Here is a 17,363-nt window from a genome sequence, read left to right as displayed (position 1 = left end):
AGGGCACGTGGTTGCATACTGTGGTTAGAGAGGAACCGGGGGATGGCTGTGGCAGATGTGCAAGAGATGTGCTATGCAATTCCTTTGGCTTAACGTGCAATTCATAGTAGCATTCATTACTGACTGACAGGTAAAATCATCATTTCTCCTAACAAACTGCAGCAGAGATCAAATTATTATTTTTAGTGAATCTGCCACAAAATCTTTCCTCGTGTTCAATTCTGTGCCTCGAGGTACTCATGTAAGGTAACACAATTTGTAGCATACATCAGGCATTACCATCTAGTCATTTTAGATGTTAAAAGAAATCAACAGGTATTACTGAAAAGAGGGTTGTACCTTCTGTATTTAATACCAAAAAAACACTTTCTTGCATTAGTCATTTCAGACTGACAAATTTCTAAAAATCAGAAAAGAAAAATATATATCCACACGTTTGTTAAATAAGCAACAAAATGTTATAAACAAAAAAAACCAAACCAAAACAAAACCAAAAAAAGGGTCAAACTAGTTCTTTTACCTCATTAAAACATGCTCATGGTGAAAATTTATTTTACATATTTAAAATAGTACATTTAAAATTAGTTACATTACAGGTACAATGATGAACATTGCGACTATCCATTATATTGCACAACCTGACTTCATCAATATCAGTTTGTTTCTTTTCCTTTTTTTCTTAAATAGTGCAAAATACTTTATACAGGAATGTACTTGGATGGGGGTCTTGCAAACCAAAAAATATATTACAAAAGTTACTGCAAACAGAAAAAAAAAAACCAAACCAAACCAAAATAAAAAAAAGATACAAGCTGTACAAGGAAATTGCCATAGACAACAAAATCTCTCCTCCTTGAGAAGCAAACCTCAGTCCAACACGGGGCCTGGATTTTTTGTGGGTTTTTTTTTTTTGCTAGATGCTGTTATAACCAATATATAGATTAGTAACTTAATACAACATAAATATAAGTCCAGTCCAAGCAGGTCCATGTTGGTGTAAAATGGTGTAACGTAAAACATATCTTTAACCATCTATGGTTTTATTTCTCTCCAAAGGATAAACAAAACCCCACAAAATGAAAATGAGCAAAACCCGAGCTATCCACCATGGCTGCCCGACGCTGCGGATTGACCACTCAGCTTGTTCCAATGGCACTGTAGATAAAAATCAGCAGGAATTCCCTACCATTTGGGTTTGTTTATTTATTTTTTTTTTCCTCAAAAAATCCACATAGTGCTCCCAGCGAAGCCAACATGGCACTTACTTGATGCTTCCGTCGCTATTATCTGTAGTGGATTTAGTGAGGGGAGCCAAGATATTGCCGGGGATCCATCCTTCAGCGGCTGGAGAGTGGTCATTTGCAGGCTGGTACACCAGGAACATGTTCTGCTGGTTGACAGCAAGGATCTGAACCACCTCTCCTTGATTCACACAGATCTCATCCTCCTTCAGTGCATAGTAATCTTTAATCACCACCATGGAAGAGGTCCCATTGCACCCTCCCAAATCAGTCTGTGAAAACGGACACAACAGAAACCGGTGAGCAGGTGGTGCTGAGGAACCTGCCTTTTCTGGCAGCAATCCCACTAGTTCATTTCCAGCCTAACTGTACCAGGGAAAAAGATACAAAACACTTAAAGTTCACATTGGTAGAAAAGGATTTTAAGGTTCTGAAAGGCGGCGGTAATCTGATACAAACCAGCCTCCTATTTCGTATTAGATTTCACAACTACTAGCGACGGTGCCCCAGCCACGTTCTCATTTGTGTGGTTTTACAGATGAAAGACCTGCGCTGAGCCAAATGGGGGAAAGACCAATGAAGGCTCAATGTTAGAAGCCAAATGAACACTCACACATCTCATGATCTTAAATATAGGTCATCTTGGAAAGTGGCTTTGGTCAACCACAGCCAGCAGCAGGGTCCAAACACTGCTGGTTACTGACTCTTTGGTGGTTTGCGTGCAGGGCACATGCACCCAAATTATATCCTTCAACTGGCACCCTGTGAGCTGTTATGTGGGAAAAGGTCTAAACTCTTCTATACTATCAGAGTAGACATCTTCAGGAATGGGTGGTTAATGGATATTAGAGAAGCCTGAATATTGCTGCTGCCAGTACTGCAAATGGATATTCAGTTCACCAGGTCTGCAAACACAGAGTCCTGAAAAACGCTGGGATCAGTGCTCCAGCCTCCAGGGTCAGGCTCTGCCTCCATTTCCCAGCTGAAGTGCCACCCATCTGGATGCCTGAGCTTTCGCAGTCTCTGTTTAATCCCAAATCACATTTTACACCATTGCTTCAGTATGTTGATTCCTGTTGACCTGGTTAGCTGATAATTAAAGCTAACTTCACAGATTGTCTATGGTATAAGAAATGGGCTATGAGATCATGTTTTATCAGATGAGCTCAGTACCTTGCTTTGTTCATACTTGTCTCCGGGCTGTGAGTGTTCATACCCTGTGCTGCCGTTGGAGGTAGATATCTTCAGGGGTGGGAGAGATGGGTTACGGCTTGTAGCCTTCAAAGGCTTCTCAGACCCTACTGGAACAGAAGAATAGGGTCTGCTGTTGGGCTGAGGGACCCTACCGGTCTGGGGCCTCAGCACTGCTGAGCTACTTTCTTTGCGTTGGTACTCTATGGGAGACTGTAGCGCTGCAAAAGAGGACAAGAATTAGCTATATGCTTTCAATGGTGTTGCAAAGGGCTGCAGAGAGTGTGGGGGGTGACTCAATCGGAGTGTACATATAAGTTGCACACCAAACAGGAACAGGAGATGCCACCCATGGAAGCACACGGCATGTTCATGGCTAGACAGGATGCAAGCATGTTACACTGCACTGCATGTGAACTGAACACAACACTCCATGCTACTGTGAAGAACAGCTTCTCTAACCAACACAGTGGGCTAAAATATTTGCCATTTATAGCGTACATGATTGCATTCATTTTGTTTGAAATTGCACAAATTAATTGCATCCTGTAGCCAAAATAAAAGAAAGCCTGAATAAGAGATGCACAGTTCATTTACAGTGAATTTTGTTATCATCAAAAAACACAGGTCAAGACCCATAAGTCTTATCTGCGTATTCCCAAGAGAGCGTGACTACTAAATACTCTTCAGACGTGATGCACTGCAACTTGGCTCTCTCTGTGCTTTCTGTATTAACTACTTTGGTTCAAGGAAACTGCTGGAAATGACCAGCAAGTGAGGAAGTATAGATGGCACAAAGACATTAATCCCAGCAGTCCAGACCTCTCCAGAAAACACCCACAAGCAACATTAAACAGCTTCGTAAGCCTCAAAAAAGTCTGCTTGTGAGAGTGTACATTTCATAGTCATAGAGAGAGCTCACACTGGGAAAAGGAAGGATAAAAATGCCAGATGGTAAAGAAATAAAGAATTTGTTATGTTTGGAGGAAAAGGGATCAGGGCTGGGACTCACAGTGAACGGAAAAGGAACAGATTTGCTAGGCTCAGACTACGATCCCCAGACCTATGGGTTTGGTTTTTTGCATGTCATGTGGCTTTAATGGATGATTTACAGTCAGTTAATACTGTATACATGCACCAGACTAAACGTACTGGAATGCAGAGAGACTAGTCTAGCAAGAGGCAGACGGAGGACATAATGTCATAGCATCAGCCCAACCAGGGAACCACAACAGAAGGAATGTCTTTCCCAACAAGAGGAAAGGAAAGAAAAACAGAAAGGCTCAGCACCACAGAGCATAATCTCTAGCATTCCCCTTCCAGAGAAAGGCAAGACTACTCCAACAAGAAATCACTTAATACTATAGAACAAGAGACTAAAAAAAAAAATAAAAATCAAGGAGGATGCCAGATCACCATTTTCTTCAAAAGGACACAAACATAGACCTGTAGCAATCTGGAAGATTATTTGCCTCCAAAACCTACGCAGTGACCCTTGTCACAACAGTGCTTTGTATTTATGCCACAGTGACTACCAGTTTCACTCGCTTACCTCAACTGCAGCGGAAAACGCTTTGGTCCAGCTGCAGATCAGCCATAGAGGACAAGGAAGGTTGGGGAGAACTTTGACAATGATTTTGACAGTGACGGTGACCTTTTTCTAGTATATACAGTAGATTAAGCTGCAAGGTCTTTAGCAGTAAGATCTGAATGAATACTTATCAATCTGTCTCAAAACAATCTATCCTACTCAGTGCTTTTAAAGGGTATTTAGTTGAGTGTCCACTTGTGACTACTAATTCCACCATTAACTATCACAGTGATGCCTGGCTTCCAGCCTCCTGTTCAACATCTGTTAGTATTCTTACGAGCTTCTGGCAAAAATCAGTGTCCACGTACTTGCGTGCGCTCTCTTTCTTTCTCAAAAATGTCACAAAACATGATTAAAAAAAGGTACAGAACAATGGCATTTTGCTTATGAAAAATATCCATCAATGACATGTTTTCTTTGCAGCTTGCTTGCTAAAGCAAAATAAAAGAATGGTCACTATAGCCAATCATCTTGTGCACAGTCTGTTTCTCAAGCTTAGCAGCTTTGCTTTTCCAAGGAAAAATATAAAAAGCTTGAATATTACAGTGTAATTGCAACAAGTTTTACATTTCTGAACTGTGGATGCAAATACTATGCTCTGTACATAGCCCCATACTCTTCAGGGCTTCCCTGTTGAAGACAGAAAATCAGAGACAGCTTGGGCAAGAACTCACAGGGAATATTTTGTTATTAAGTTTACGCAGCATTGGCTCAGTGTGGATTTAATATTATTTTAAAGACAGAAAACATCCGCTTTAATGAAATGCAAAGCTAAAGAACGTATTTAAAGATTAGTCAGCCTCAATAAGATTACATCCTAAAAGCCACTTAAATTGTTCTGGACTGGACAGGCTCTACTGGATACAATATCATTTTCTTGGATCTTATTTATAGGTTTAAAGTAAATCCTTAAGCCTGTGTTTTAATATAAATCTATTTTTACTTGTAGCTTTAGCGATACTGACGATTATGTTCCTAACCCATCAAATTCCTTGCTAGCCTCACAGAAGATAGGCTAAATAGGTGCTGTGAAGATGCTTCAGTAGAAAAAGGGGCTCACAGGGCAGCAAGTGTTTAGAGGATAAGAGTGAATACATCAAAAATAAAACAATGAGTAAGAAAGATGTGGAAGGGACAGAAAACCCCTGCAGTAGTCTCTGTGGAGTTCTCACAAGGTTTAAAAAAAAATTTCTGTAGCTAACCTTTAGTAGAACTTACTTATATTCCAATAATCCCTCATTCAAAGCCAACTGCACAGACAGAACACCGGCAAGTTTTGGTACCAACTGGTCAAACTGGAGAACTTAGACTACTCACCTCACCAATGTATTTAAGGAATCATTTTACTGCGGTTGTATGAGGCCCTTTCTATTCCAAGTCATGAAAACTCAATATCAAGTTTTGGAATCACAGGTGAAACACTGTTTCCTTTCTCAGCTCAGCCATAGTTTTTGAACTGTCACTAACAGCTTTTGCATGTAACCCTTTCCCAGTTAACTTCTGAAAAGTAAAATTAAGCTAAATTAAAATTTTAAAAACCTCCACATTGAAGAAAAGGGAACCTCCTTTGTTTTGATGTGAACTGAAAGAGCCTCTTCAGATTTTGCAGCAAAAAAATCCACAAAACCGAACGCCAAAACCCGAAAATCAAAAAAGCTAACAGACTGTGCCAAGCCAAAACATTTTGATTCAAGCAAATAAGTTTCATTATTGAACATGTATTAAGTTTTTAAATATAGAACTCTTTTCTAATATAAGCCCCATTAAAAAAAGCTGTTTTGAAATGAATAGTGCAAAACAATTTTGGAAGCATCCAAAGTAATGATTCCCACTTTGTTGCTTCCAAACAAACAAGAGAGATACTATTTTTAGATTTTGCCTCTAGTCCCGGTTCCTTTGCTTCCCCTCATCCAGTCACGAGCAAGGACAAGCCAAAATTGTTAACTGAATCTGATTCCTCTATATTTTCAAAATACACACTTCTGTTGATCATGTGTGTGTGTTTGTCTGGTTTTTTTAGAAACACAGCTTTAATTTGAAATATTATTTCGAACCACCCCAAATCTGTTCCTAAAGCAAAACTGACATTTTGGAAAGGCCCCTGTTCATGTACACCTCCCATGGTTCCTAGGAGAAACAAGCCCAGATGTTTCCTTGCCCTCTCTTTTGTTTTTGGTTGAAAGCAGCTGCTGCCCCGCAGAGTTTGGACCTGTAAGAGGGTGGATGGTGAGGCAGCCTTTGTCCCACCTCATGTCCTCAGCTTGTAGCACATGGTGACGTTGAATAGGAGGTTCTTGTGGATAAGCCTCGCTCTGAGTAAGTGGGAGATACTGTGTAGATACAATGGCAACGTGGCTTTGACACGGTCTTGGGAAGGGATTAGATTTAAAGTCTCCCTGTCAAATGGAAAGCACCAGGTGATACAGCCCTGCAAACCCCAGCATTTTTAAAGGATCTTGCACAGAAGTACCACCAAAGGCACATCAGTGATGGAGGGACTTGAGACCTGAACATGAACCTAACTGATATACGCACGGCAACTGTGCAGGGACCCACCACCTGTTTAAGCAGGGAGGCGGTAGGCTGCCAAAACCAGTCCATGAGATGCTGCTAATGGAGCCAGGCCAGAATGACCTGCAGTCTTTAACGCAAGATGGGGCTCCAGTGGCTTCTCAGGGTGGGTTCCAGGGCCACAGAGCAGTTCAGATCAGGCTTGCCTGGTTCTTCTCCCATTCCTCACCTTCCCACCAGGCAGACCTGGCATGTAGGACAGAGACCTCTGTACAGTGGCACTGAGGTGGTCTCTTTTCAAAGACCAGCTGTAAATTATAAGGACTTTTTCCCATGTAGTCTGTGGATACCACTTGACCCAGCACTTAATGACAGGCAGACTGGGCTCTAGTTTTGTCCTTGGGATTTTCCTTATGAAAAGAAGTTGCTGGATGTTTTTTTCATAAAGGGAACAAAGACGCAAAGATTCTAAATCCCATTTAGTGTCACAGTTTGGGAAACAGAGCGAAGACCGTGTACATACCATTTAGGAAGTCTCTTTGCGTGTCCAGGACCTGGTTGATGTCCTGTACCCAAGCTTGTTGAATTTCTGGATTAGCTGCCTGTAAAATTACTCTCTCCGATGTTTCCCGGCTCATTAGAGCAAACTTGCAGGGATCATTGTCCACGTTTTCTTCAATGATAAGGTAGTTCATCTGAAACAAGCCAAGGTAAGCATGTGTTACATGGAGCATGAGTTAACATTACTCAAGAACCAGAATAAAATTTTTGTGAAAAGTTCCTGGAAATAATTGAATCCAATAACAGACTGTCAGATCATAATCAGAAGAATTTGCCTCATCTAGATTTAGGCAGACAAATCTTAAGCTTAAATATGGTGCTTAATAAAGCTCTGACAGATGCACCAGACATCCGCCTGCCTTGTCTTGAATTACAACTTCTATTTTAAGGTAACATAGACCTGACTGATGTGCTAAAAATTTATTGTAACCCGTAAATAGAGTTAAAATGTTCCTATTAAGATGTTAATGAAGTCTATCATTCCTCCAATTTAAGTAAGTGTTTATATTTCTTATCCTCCATGGGAAAGAAAGTCTCAGCCATCAGAGTATTTTAAAAATGGAATGGACTGTGCACAGGGATATACCGAAAAAAAAGAGCAATTCTCCCCTGATGCACCAGCAGATCTTCTTATTTCTAGCAGATTACAGTCATCTGTGTGCAATCACTTCACTTGACTGTAGTAACAGATACTCTTTCTGGAAATCGCATGGATGGCAATTTCGGCTGCTGTCCTGCCCTTCTGAGGCTTCTGTGTAAGTGTACCCATAACTTTAACTTTTCCTGAGCTACTTATAGCTATGATAGTAAACAAGAAAAGGTTGGCACAGCCTTTCAAAAAAAGAGAGAGAGAGAGTCTTCATGTCAAAAGTAGACAGCTCTGAAGACTAAGGCAATAATGCCTCTCTAGAAGATGTCTATCTCCAATTGCTCCGAATAACTGTCAAGGTATGGAGAGATCCATTCCACATCTAAATACTGTCCAGCATTCAAACTGCAAGAAGGAAGGAGCCTCTTCCTTCTCTTCTGGGGGTCCCTGTGAAGTTAGAGGGACATGCAGGAACTCCTCTGACATGGGGACAAGGAAAGGGACAGATAGTGAGCCTGGACAGTGCTCTTCCTCTTGTTCTGAGCTCTTGCTCCTCTGGTTGATAGCCAAAGCAAGCAAGTCAATCCTGGTATGACTGCAGGAAAAAGACTTGTAGGTCAGAGTCCCTAACCTCCTATTTGTGTCTCACGGAGATGCATTTGCCAAGGCTATCCACTTAGGTATTTTGAGAGTCTGAAAGGTATCCAGCTGAGAAGTATCCAAGAAGGGATGTGCAATTTCTGAACGCTAACTACCTCACTGCCTAAGAAGGGTTCTTTGCTAATGTAGGACATTGTGCTGAAGCTTCTATGACAGTTTGAGTGTGACAGACCTCGGAGAAAAATATTTGGGAGCCTCATCTCCCTGACAGACCACAACGGCTGCATTTGAAGTCATATGCACTTCTTACTCTTAACAGAGAGACCTCAGTGCTCAGCAGTGGCTGTGACACAGAGGAAAGAAATGGGATCTCTGGTGCTGGCTAGGTCCTTCTGCTGTGTAGGAGGATGTGACCATCAGGGAGACAGCCAACATCTCTCAGGGAGTGTATCCCAGAGAACTGGACAACCATGACTGCACATGGTATCAAAGCTAGCCAAAGAGAGCTAGTCAGTCCTGGTAACTGCTGTAAAGATGGGTTCAACCTCCCCAGCAGGATTTTATCAGCACTCGAACCAAGGTCAAAGAAACTTGGTCCTAGCTGACAGCGTAAAGCCTCCTCAAACTCTGGCTCATGAACTCAGACCAGATGCAATTTCTGGATGCCCACTTTTAGGGCAGGGTTATGAAAGACAGGTGATGAGGCAGCCAGTTTATGTGATACTTTTGGACAAAGTGCCTCTCACCAGGGAATAACCCAGCTCAGGTTGAGGCTCCACTGCAAGGTGAGGATGCCTGTAGCACAGAGAGGCAGTGAATGGTCCTGCTATAGGGAATGGTCCTGCTCCACTGTGGGCCACAGCTCATCTCTGTGGGAAAGCATGAGAGAAATGCAAAAGCAGCCAGAAGCTGAAGCAGGGGCTGGGAGGGAGGGTGTGAGAGCTGCTGGCACACAGACTCCACGCTGCGGTGGGAGAGATACACATGGAGCCACGGGGGATCCCACACTTGCTGTAGGCACTCAACAGGAGAATGAGCTGTTTCCCAAATGGAAGAAAAGAGAGACTGGAAAATTATCACACAAAAATTTTTAAACTCAGGCAGTGGGAACAGCATTACTTTCATAGGCTGTTTAACTAGAAAAGCAACTCATACCCTTGAGGCAAGCTAATTTTATTGACATTAGGAGAGATTTATTTTTCTCTCTTTATCTACAATATACAATTCAGGAATTGTTTCCTGCAGATAAAAGCCTCATTGTTATACATACAATAAGCTGAAGTAAAAATGGTTCATGTTACTTCCATCCCCAACTTTAATAATAATTTAAATCAGCAATAAGATAAAATCAAAGCTGATCATCTAAATCAAGATGATTGTTTATTTGTACACTTCAGCTTTTTCCTTTATAGCTTATTATTTGGTTGGAAACTATGAAATACACTGACTTGCAAATGGATATAGGCTTTTCAGTAAATGCTGCAGTTTCTGTCAGCCAAGAAGATGCCCTCATTTCAGTAAATATGCTAGTTATCATAGATTTGTTTAGTTATACATGGTTAATATGCATTATTTCACCTGATGTTGTTCTCTGCTGTTTCATATTAATGTACCATTCAAAATTTAGAGCAAACACAATGCATTCTCCCACATCTCTTTTTAAGCTGTATCTTTGAAAAGGAAATCAATCCCAGACTGGTTTCTCAGCTTTGAATGATCACGACATTCAAAGGAACCGGTGACTTTGCTCTTTCTGCAGGCACAGCAAAGGCTGTTCTACCAGGAAAGGGGTAGCATTCATTCACCTTCACTTACCATTTCAAAGGTTAAGTTTGCATTTGTTAAACAAGCATAAAAGCCCGTAAACAAACAAATAAATAAGTATTTTCCCTGGTTACTTTCAGTTTTTACTTTTAGTCCCAGCCCCATAATCTGGAAAGATTATTTAAAACCAAAATTAATTTCTTAAAACTTTCTTTATAGTTTAACTGGTTTTATAATTCCTCATAGCTGCATTTTTAGAACTGTGTGTGTTTCTCTTTGTTTTTGAAATAGTTCTGTCTTCTACTGCAGGCTTTTTAGCGATATTTGTTAACTCGGAGCTATGAGTGACAGAGGACCTGCCCCCACGCTGTTCTTGTAAAAATTACCCAGTAAATTTAGACACCCAGTAGTTTATTTAGAGACGGTCTTAAACGGCTTCTGATCCACTGACAGGTAAATGCAAATGTTTTCTGCAAATTGTTGTCCACCTATGACAGAATGGATCAGTCTCACAGTATAGAAAATTGGTAAGATTTCCTTACGTGACCATCAAACACAATATGCCTCTCCCTCTGTATTTCTTACCTTTATGCTTTTCTTGAACATGTAGCCTGGCGTTAAAGATCCTTTTCTAAGGAGTTCGCTGAAGATAACTATTTGCTCGAAGAGAAATACCCTACGCTCCTTTGGTCGAGACTGAACTCCAGAATCCTGCTCTGTCACGTAGAAGGTGTCCTGCTGCAGCAGCTTGCCTTGAGCTGTCAGCTTGCCCTGAGAAGCAGACAAGGCACCAACATTACAAACCCCGACCCACCGTGATCCCACGAGATGATCTTCTATGTTTCGTGCAGTCCAAGTTTTCCAAGAAGCACTGAATTCATGTGAGACATATCCCCTCTAAGTTATCAGAGCAGCAATCTTTTAAATCAAGAGCTCAGTTTAAGGAAAATAACATAGGTTTCCTTTGTTCTCATTGCCACTGATTGTGCATATAAAACCACAAGCAAGAGGTCTCAAGTAGAGTTCTTTGTACTTAATTTCAACCACTGTTCCAATTATATAGTTTGTTATTGTAGTGCCTTGGATTCCCTCTAGTCATGAGCTCTCCAACACCCCCTAAGCCAGTAGGCAGTGACACAACACCTCTGAAGGTGCAAAAAACCAGGACCTACCTGTTTGCAGGAATGCTACAATGCATAAGATGGTAAGACAACCTTAACTTCATTTTGGAGATAAGACATCTCGCCAGGACTGCCAAAGTCTACATTGGCTTAGTTACAAACCACAAGCTGTAACCTGTGGGGTTATAACTCACAAATCCCCTCCTGGATGTTGCCAAACTCAGAGGGAGCTGTTAACATGTTAATGCTACGTGACCTTACTAACAGGCAAAGCAGTCTGGTTCACCACTTATTTTATAAGAAGTGTAATTCAAACTTGCAGAAGCTTTTACAGACCTTACATTTTGAAGAAACAATAGATAGATTGTCACAAGTTTAGAGTGAGAGGTATGTCACCCCCCACCTTCGAAACCTCACCAAAGCATGCAGATCAGCGTTGGAGAAGAACAAGCACTAGATGAACAGCCTGGAGTAGGGCAGATTGTACAGACAATCATAGAAAGATAAAATACTTTTCCTTGCCTGGTTGTTACTATAAGCAGAATGCCAATGCATACCTCGAAGCCTTGGAGGCGACCCAGGTTCATCATATCATTGCAACGTTTCGGTACAAGGCACATTAATTCAACTGCTTTCTGTTAAGGAAAAAGGATGTTGTATTATTACAAGAGAATCAGAGGATTCCTAAAAGCAAAGTGTCAAATAATGAACTTCAATAGCGTGATCACTGCTAGCAGTTATTCATGGTGAGGCCCTCATGCACTGAAGATGTACGGTAAGGTCTAAAAGAGGATGGTGCACCTACAATGCAGGACTGTGCCTTCATCTTTTACTTCTGACTTAAGCTAAGAGAAATACCACATTTAGAATATCAGCAGGATCTTCAACTACTGTCAAAGGAATACTGGGGTTTTCCTTCCTCTGTATAAAGTGCCATTAGTTAACATAGCACTATTGTCCAGGACATGAAAACGTACCTCTATATCAGAGCATTCCAGACCAGCTTTTTCACTATACCTCAGGAAGTCCTGGAGAAAGCAGAAAAATTTGCATTAAGGCATTTCAGAAAGAGAAGACAAAAGCTGCCAGTTTGAAAAAGAAAAAGCATATTAAGCATGTGATCTTCTGAGAAGGAACTTGCTAATATTTAATAAATTCATCCTCAGAGGTTGCTGCATGTTATAACCACTTTATAGATATGGAAAAGGGGTGTGGATGGTTGCTGAAAACATCACAGGAAAAAGACAAAGCTGGGATTAGCCCTTGGGAATGCCTACTTGGTCCCTGTCTTAAGCCACAAGACCACACACGCTTGAAGATTTTTCTTTTCCTTTTTGCATTTCAGGGAACACGCTGCTGTCTCTTTGCTAGTGTGCAATTACCAAACTGTGATGGCAGCCTGCTTGAGACTAGTTCAAAAAAGAGAAGAAACCAGCTCAGAGCCCCGGTACTGCTGGAGATTACAGGGTAGGGTTCAGACATGCCTAATTTTAGATATTAGCTTGAGACCCCTAGGGATGAATTTTCAGAAATGCTGAGTAATTGGCATTGTGGGTAAGTCAGCAGAAACCAGAGTGGTCAGACTCCTTGGGAAAAAAATTGCGGCGAGCTCCCCAAATTTTAAGACATCAGAATATTCTGGAAATAAGTTTCTTATGCTAATTTGAAGAGAGATATTCAGAAATGGAGGCTATAGCATTTATTAGAAGCATGCTGTTCAGCACCAAAGACAGGCTTTATTAACACACATGTGCATCTTTATTGCAATTTAAAAAATTGAATGAAAGTTTGCTCTGAAACTTCAGAGGAAGAAAATTCCTATTTGAAGTTTAGTCTTCTATAAAAAAATACCAATATTAAATAAAAAAAAAAATCTTTTGATTATCATCAATTGCAAACTAATCCCACAGATGTGGCCCTCCCGCTCTCTGGATATTTTTCATGGGACTCTGTCATTGTATGCCCAAGTATAAGCAGACTCCTCTTTCCTCTTAATTTCATGAAGTTATTCCTCAGTTAAAACTAAGGCTGAGTTAAAATAACAGCATCTAATGCAAGATGCAGACTACAGTTTAGTACAAACCGCATCCTTCCACTCACCTTGAGAAGAAGCTGATATTTAGTTATTCTTTGAATGGGTTTGATCAAAAAGTCACTGATGGTTAGCCGTTGGCTTATTTCCTGTTGAACCTCCTAAAAATTGAGGATTAAAAACAATTGCAAACAATCACAGAGTAAGACAGAGAACATGATAAAATGTCTCGGCAGAGGCTTATTTCCACAGAAAGTTGGTCTGTTCTTAATCTTTTGTTTGCAAGAGGGAATTTGAGAGGATTTAAAAATCTGGCGTATCCTATTTAGGCAAGGACTGGGTAAAAGTCATGACCGAGCTGGAAGGCATTGGAAAGCACAGGATCCCTTCCCCCTTTGAGCTGACCAAGCAGGACTGCAAGGTCTGGAGACGGCTCTTTCCACTGCAGCGGGGATTAGCTCACAAACAAGTCCTGCAGTGCATGCCTCGTGCCCTTGGGTGAAACGAAACATCTTTCCCTTGTTAAACAAGCTTCTTTCACACTAATATCTAAATGTGTCTAGACCCCTTGAAACAGACAATGTTATTGGGAATTTATGAGAGGCACCACCCAGCTCCAACAACTTTTACCTCCTCCCCTGTTTGTAGACTACAGATTTAAAAGTCTTATTTTATTTTGGACAGAAATCAATGCAGTTGCAGCACTTTGAGGGCCACAGACAGTTAGTACTGGATTAAATATTTATTAGAAATTAACAACATGAGAATTTGAAATAAATGAAATAACTTTTTTTCCTTGTAGCAGAGACTAAGGCATCATGTGCACTATCAAAATCTTCTAGAATTTGTTTTAGACAAATGCCACAGGTCACAGAATAGTCTACTCGACTAGGACTCACAGTTGTATGTAGCAGTAATGAGTAATGTATAATGAGCCATGCTTACCTCAAAGTATGCCTCATACTCAGCTACTATATATTCAGATCGTGGCTTGTTTTGGCAATATACCACATACATGTGTAATCGCCGCTCCTGTGAAAGCAAGATGCACAGCAGCCTGGTGAGATATTGGCTACCATTCTGTCTTGCTATTAAAAGCTGGCAGAAAGTTGCTATGATGTTCTGCTTGGTCTTCCTTATTTTTAGTTTAATCAAAGGCTTAGTAGGAAAGTCCTACTTGCTGAAGTAGGAAAGTAAATTGGTAACTGGGTCTGTTCTCCACTTCTGCACCTTAGGCAAAGGGAGGTTTCTATGGGGGTAGCCAGTTAGAGATGTCGTTCCCAAACTGGTGGGTCTGAAATTTGCTCTAGCGTTCTGCTGTAGCTAATATCACACGAACATGTCAATCATAGCAGTTGGCAACTACCTGCCATAATTACATGTTGGCAGATGGCCTTGGCCACACCAGTTTTGATCCCAAATAAGAAGTCTGAAGAAGGCAATGATTAATGCTTTAGTTCAATCCAGCTTCTCACTGAAGATGCACAACTATAAGGCTACTTCACATTTAAATTAAGTTTAGACATGTAAAAGTATCAAGTTGACACAAGTAGGTGTTTTCAGAAAGGAGTCATCACACCCTAAATAACAATTATACTAGAGATGGGTAACAAAATAAAACTTACATGCTTAATAAAAAGCTGTGCTAAACGGTCAGGTTCTTGAAGACATTTTTCCAGTTCAGCCAGGAAAAAGCTGAAAGAAAGGATATCAACATTTCAGAATACTTCTTTAAGTCATCTCAGCAGCAAACTAGTAATACTTCAGATATATCGGTGCAATTTTAGCTACAGTATTCAATAATAAATGGAAAGGTAAGCTTGGCTTCAGCCCTTAATGGTGGCATTTCTAAAACATTAGATGAAAGCTGTGAACTATGGAGGTCTTGTCTTGCAAACTATCTTCTCTTCTTTACTATTACAGTGGTTTCAATTTTTAAAAAGTGCCAATTACTATCTAATTGCAAGAGTTGCTTTCCTTCACTGAGAACTCCCAAAGTAAAACTTTTCCATACACCAAAACGCTTGTGAAAACTCAACTGAAGCTTTACCAGGAGTTCTCAGTTGCATGAGCAGATTTGGAGTACTGGTCGACGTGAAAGAGATGCAGAAGTTTCCACTTGAATAAACAAATCAACATGTTTTTGTTGGTGGTTTTAGTATGTTCTAGGTTTAGCTGTTTTTCAGTATATTACTGTTAGTAATACACCGTAACTCATAATAGTAATAGTAATTCATAAACACTGTCTCTATCTTGACCTGCAGCTTTGGGGAGGTCATTTGTTCTAGCTTGAATGCTCTTACCAAGAATATACTAGGATGTCTAAAAGTGAGGTAAAAGCAGCTAAACTAAACTTTACTAATACTGGTAGGTTTTTCTAACTGGTAGGCAAATCCTGACAGACTCCCTTTCCATGACCTTCCTCTTTTTCACTGCAGGATTTCTGTCTCAAATGCCTCCACGGATTTGCTATAGTAGTCAGATTTGGTGAGAGGACATGCTTGCAATGGTCTGGTCCCAAGAAATACCAGAACCTCAAAAAAAGATGCACATTGGATAGCTGTTCCAACTAAACAGACCGATTGCTACCATCAGATACAGCTGCTTCCATAACTCAATCCTCTATAAATGTTAAATTTATCTGCATTTAAGTAGACTTCTTGACCCAGATATGCAGAACTAAAAATAGGGAATACCTCCCTGTGTGTTACAGAAAACTATCATCACACTTAAACAATGAATGGCACTGGTAAAAACACTCCATTGCTGGTATCAATTTAATATATGGTGAAGCTTTTTCTGACATTTTTTGTTTTGTGCGCACAAGGGGATCTGTCAGAACATAACGACAGGCCCAGGCCATGAGATAAGCACCTGTAGGACACTTAATGGGAAGGGCACCTTGTTTCCTGCCTAAGGGAAATGTCCAGAGCTGAAGGAAGATCCAGCCCGGTGTCCATTGCTTAAGACTGCACACACATGCTCAAATTCTAGTTAGCCAGAGCTGTAGAGTATTTCTGAGGGGCAGAGTTGAAATGATGACCATATTGTCCATAAGCAAGACATTGCTGTTCATAAAGTTACAGCAGAAACAGCCCAGGGTTTAAAATAAGCCTCATGTTTCCAGCAGCGTTTCAAAAGCGACTTGTATGAGGGCAGAGTAAGATTTTCATGGAACAGAGTTCCTAACTCAGAGTCAAAAGCTGCACTAGGCCAAAGCCTGTCAGAGCTTTTAGGTGAGAAGTATCTTGAAAGTATTTGCATTTTATCACCCTACTAGCCAAATACTACTGGTATGGTCAGCCTTCTTGATCCTGACAGCTGCATGTGAAGATGTTCATGTTGCTAAGAACCACAAGACATAGGAAGGAAACCATGACTTTCCAGCATTGCTACTGCTCATCATTGGAATGGATTGAGTCTACAGCTGTGACCCAAGAAACACAATTATGGCAGCCTCAGTAGCTTTCCTGGGGATCCAGCAAGTACCCCACAAGCAGCACCTCTCTGGGAGCCACGCTGGGACTGCTTATGAGCAGTAGCTCAGGAGCTGTGGATGGACCACAATGGTATCTCCCACGAAGCCTCTTGTTGTGACTTCTCAGCAAGGAATGGCAGAGCCGCTGGCAGCACAGCACTGACACAGAGCAGACTCTCTTGTGTGCAACAACATTTCTGTCACGCTGACCAGCACTCCTGCCACGGTGTTTGAGCCAACATAAAGCTGTATCTGTGAGAGTCAGCACAACAAACACCCTCCCACGAAGCCAGGCAGTGCAAAGCTATAGCCCATCAAAGTTTTTTCACTGGGAAAAAGGAGTTTATGTAGGACCGATGCTTTGCGTCATGCAGTTGTGCTGGTTCTGATTGGGCAGACAAAGCCCTGTATCAGGATCTAGTGTATGGTGAAACTGTGGCTAAAAGCACATGAATCAGAACATGTTCTCAGGATTCAAGGTAGCGATGATTTGTGAAGTTACTAAGCAGCACTTACAAACCAACAGAGACCATTTAAAGTGAGGCAACGTCCTTTGGAAGTTCAGCCCTGAATGACCTGCTGATGTTCAATTAAAAGCAGCTTAGACATACAGACACCATATACCCCAATCCTTTATGGACGAGCGGTTAGAAAGGTGCTTAAAAAGGAACAAAATGAAAAACT

The 17,363-nt window shown here is 41.0% G+C and overlaps 1 protein-coding gene across 11 annotated transcripts in view; it reads right to left on the bottom strand.

The window, feature by feature from the left end:
* The window catches only part of KALRN (kalirin RhoGEF kinase), a 534,490-nt gene that overhangs the window by 32,017 nt on the left and 485,110 nt on the right, over positions 1-17,363 (bottom strand). For 10 of the 11 annotated variants that reach the window (XR_008236018.1, XR_008236019.1, XM_052792839.1 and 7 more), the window contains 9 exons: positions 14,827-14,896; positions 14,147-14,233; positions 13,270-13,362; positions 12,147-12,197; positions 11,727-11,804; positions 10,634-10,819; positions 7,058-7,229; positions 2,415-2,653; positions 1,266-1,513 (listed from right to left, as the gene is read on the bottom strand). Coding sequence is in view for 9 of the 11 variants with exons in the window: in XM_052792839.1 (XP_052648799.1) it covers positions 1,266-1,513; positions 2,415-2,653; positions 7,058-7,229; positions 10,634-10,819; positions 11,727-11,804; positions 12,147-12,197; positions 13,270-13,362; positions 14,147-14,233; positions 14,827-14,896 (1,224 nt within the window). In the remaining 2 variants the exon portion in view is untranslated. The remainder of the gene's footprint in view (positions 1-1,265; positions 1,514-2,414; positions 2,654-7,057; positions 7,230-10,633; positions 10,820-11,726; positions 11,805-12,146; positions 12,198-13,269; positions 13,363-14,146; positions 14,234-14,826; positions 14,897-17,363) is intronic. The other variant, XM_052792834.1, reaches the window with a different exon arrangement.

The sequence above is a fragment of the Harpia harpyja genome, chromosome 7, assembly GCF_026419915.1.
Source record: "Harpia harpyja isolate bHarHar1 chromosome 7, bHarHar1 primary haplotype, whole genome shotgun sequence".
NCBI lineage: Eukaryota > Metazoa > Chordata > Aves > Accipitriformes > Accipitridae > Harpia > Harpia harpyja.
Note: the sequence above shows the minus strand (reverse complement) of the source record. Positions and strands in the feature narration are given on the sequence as shown.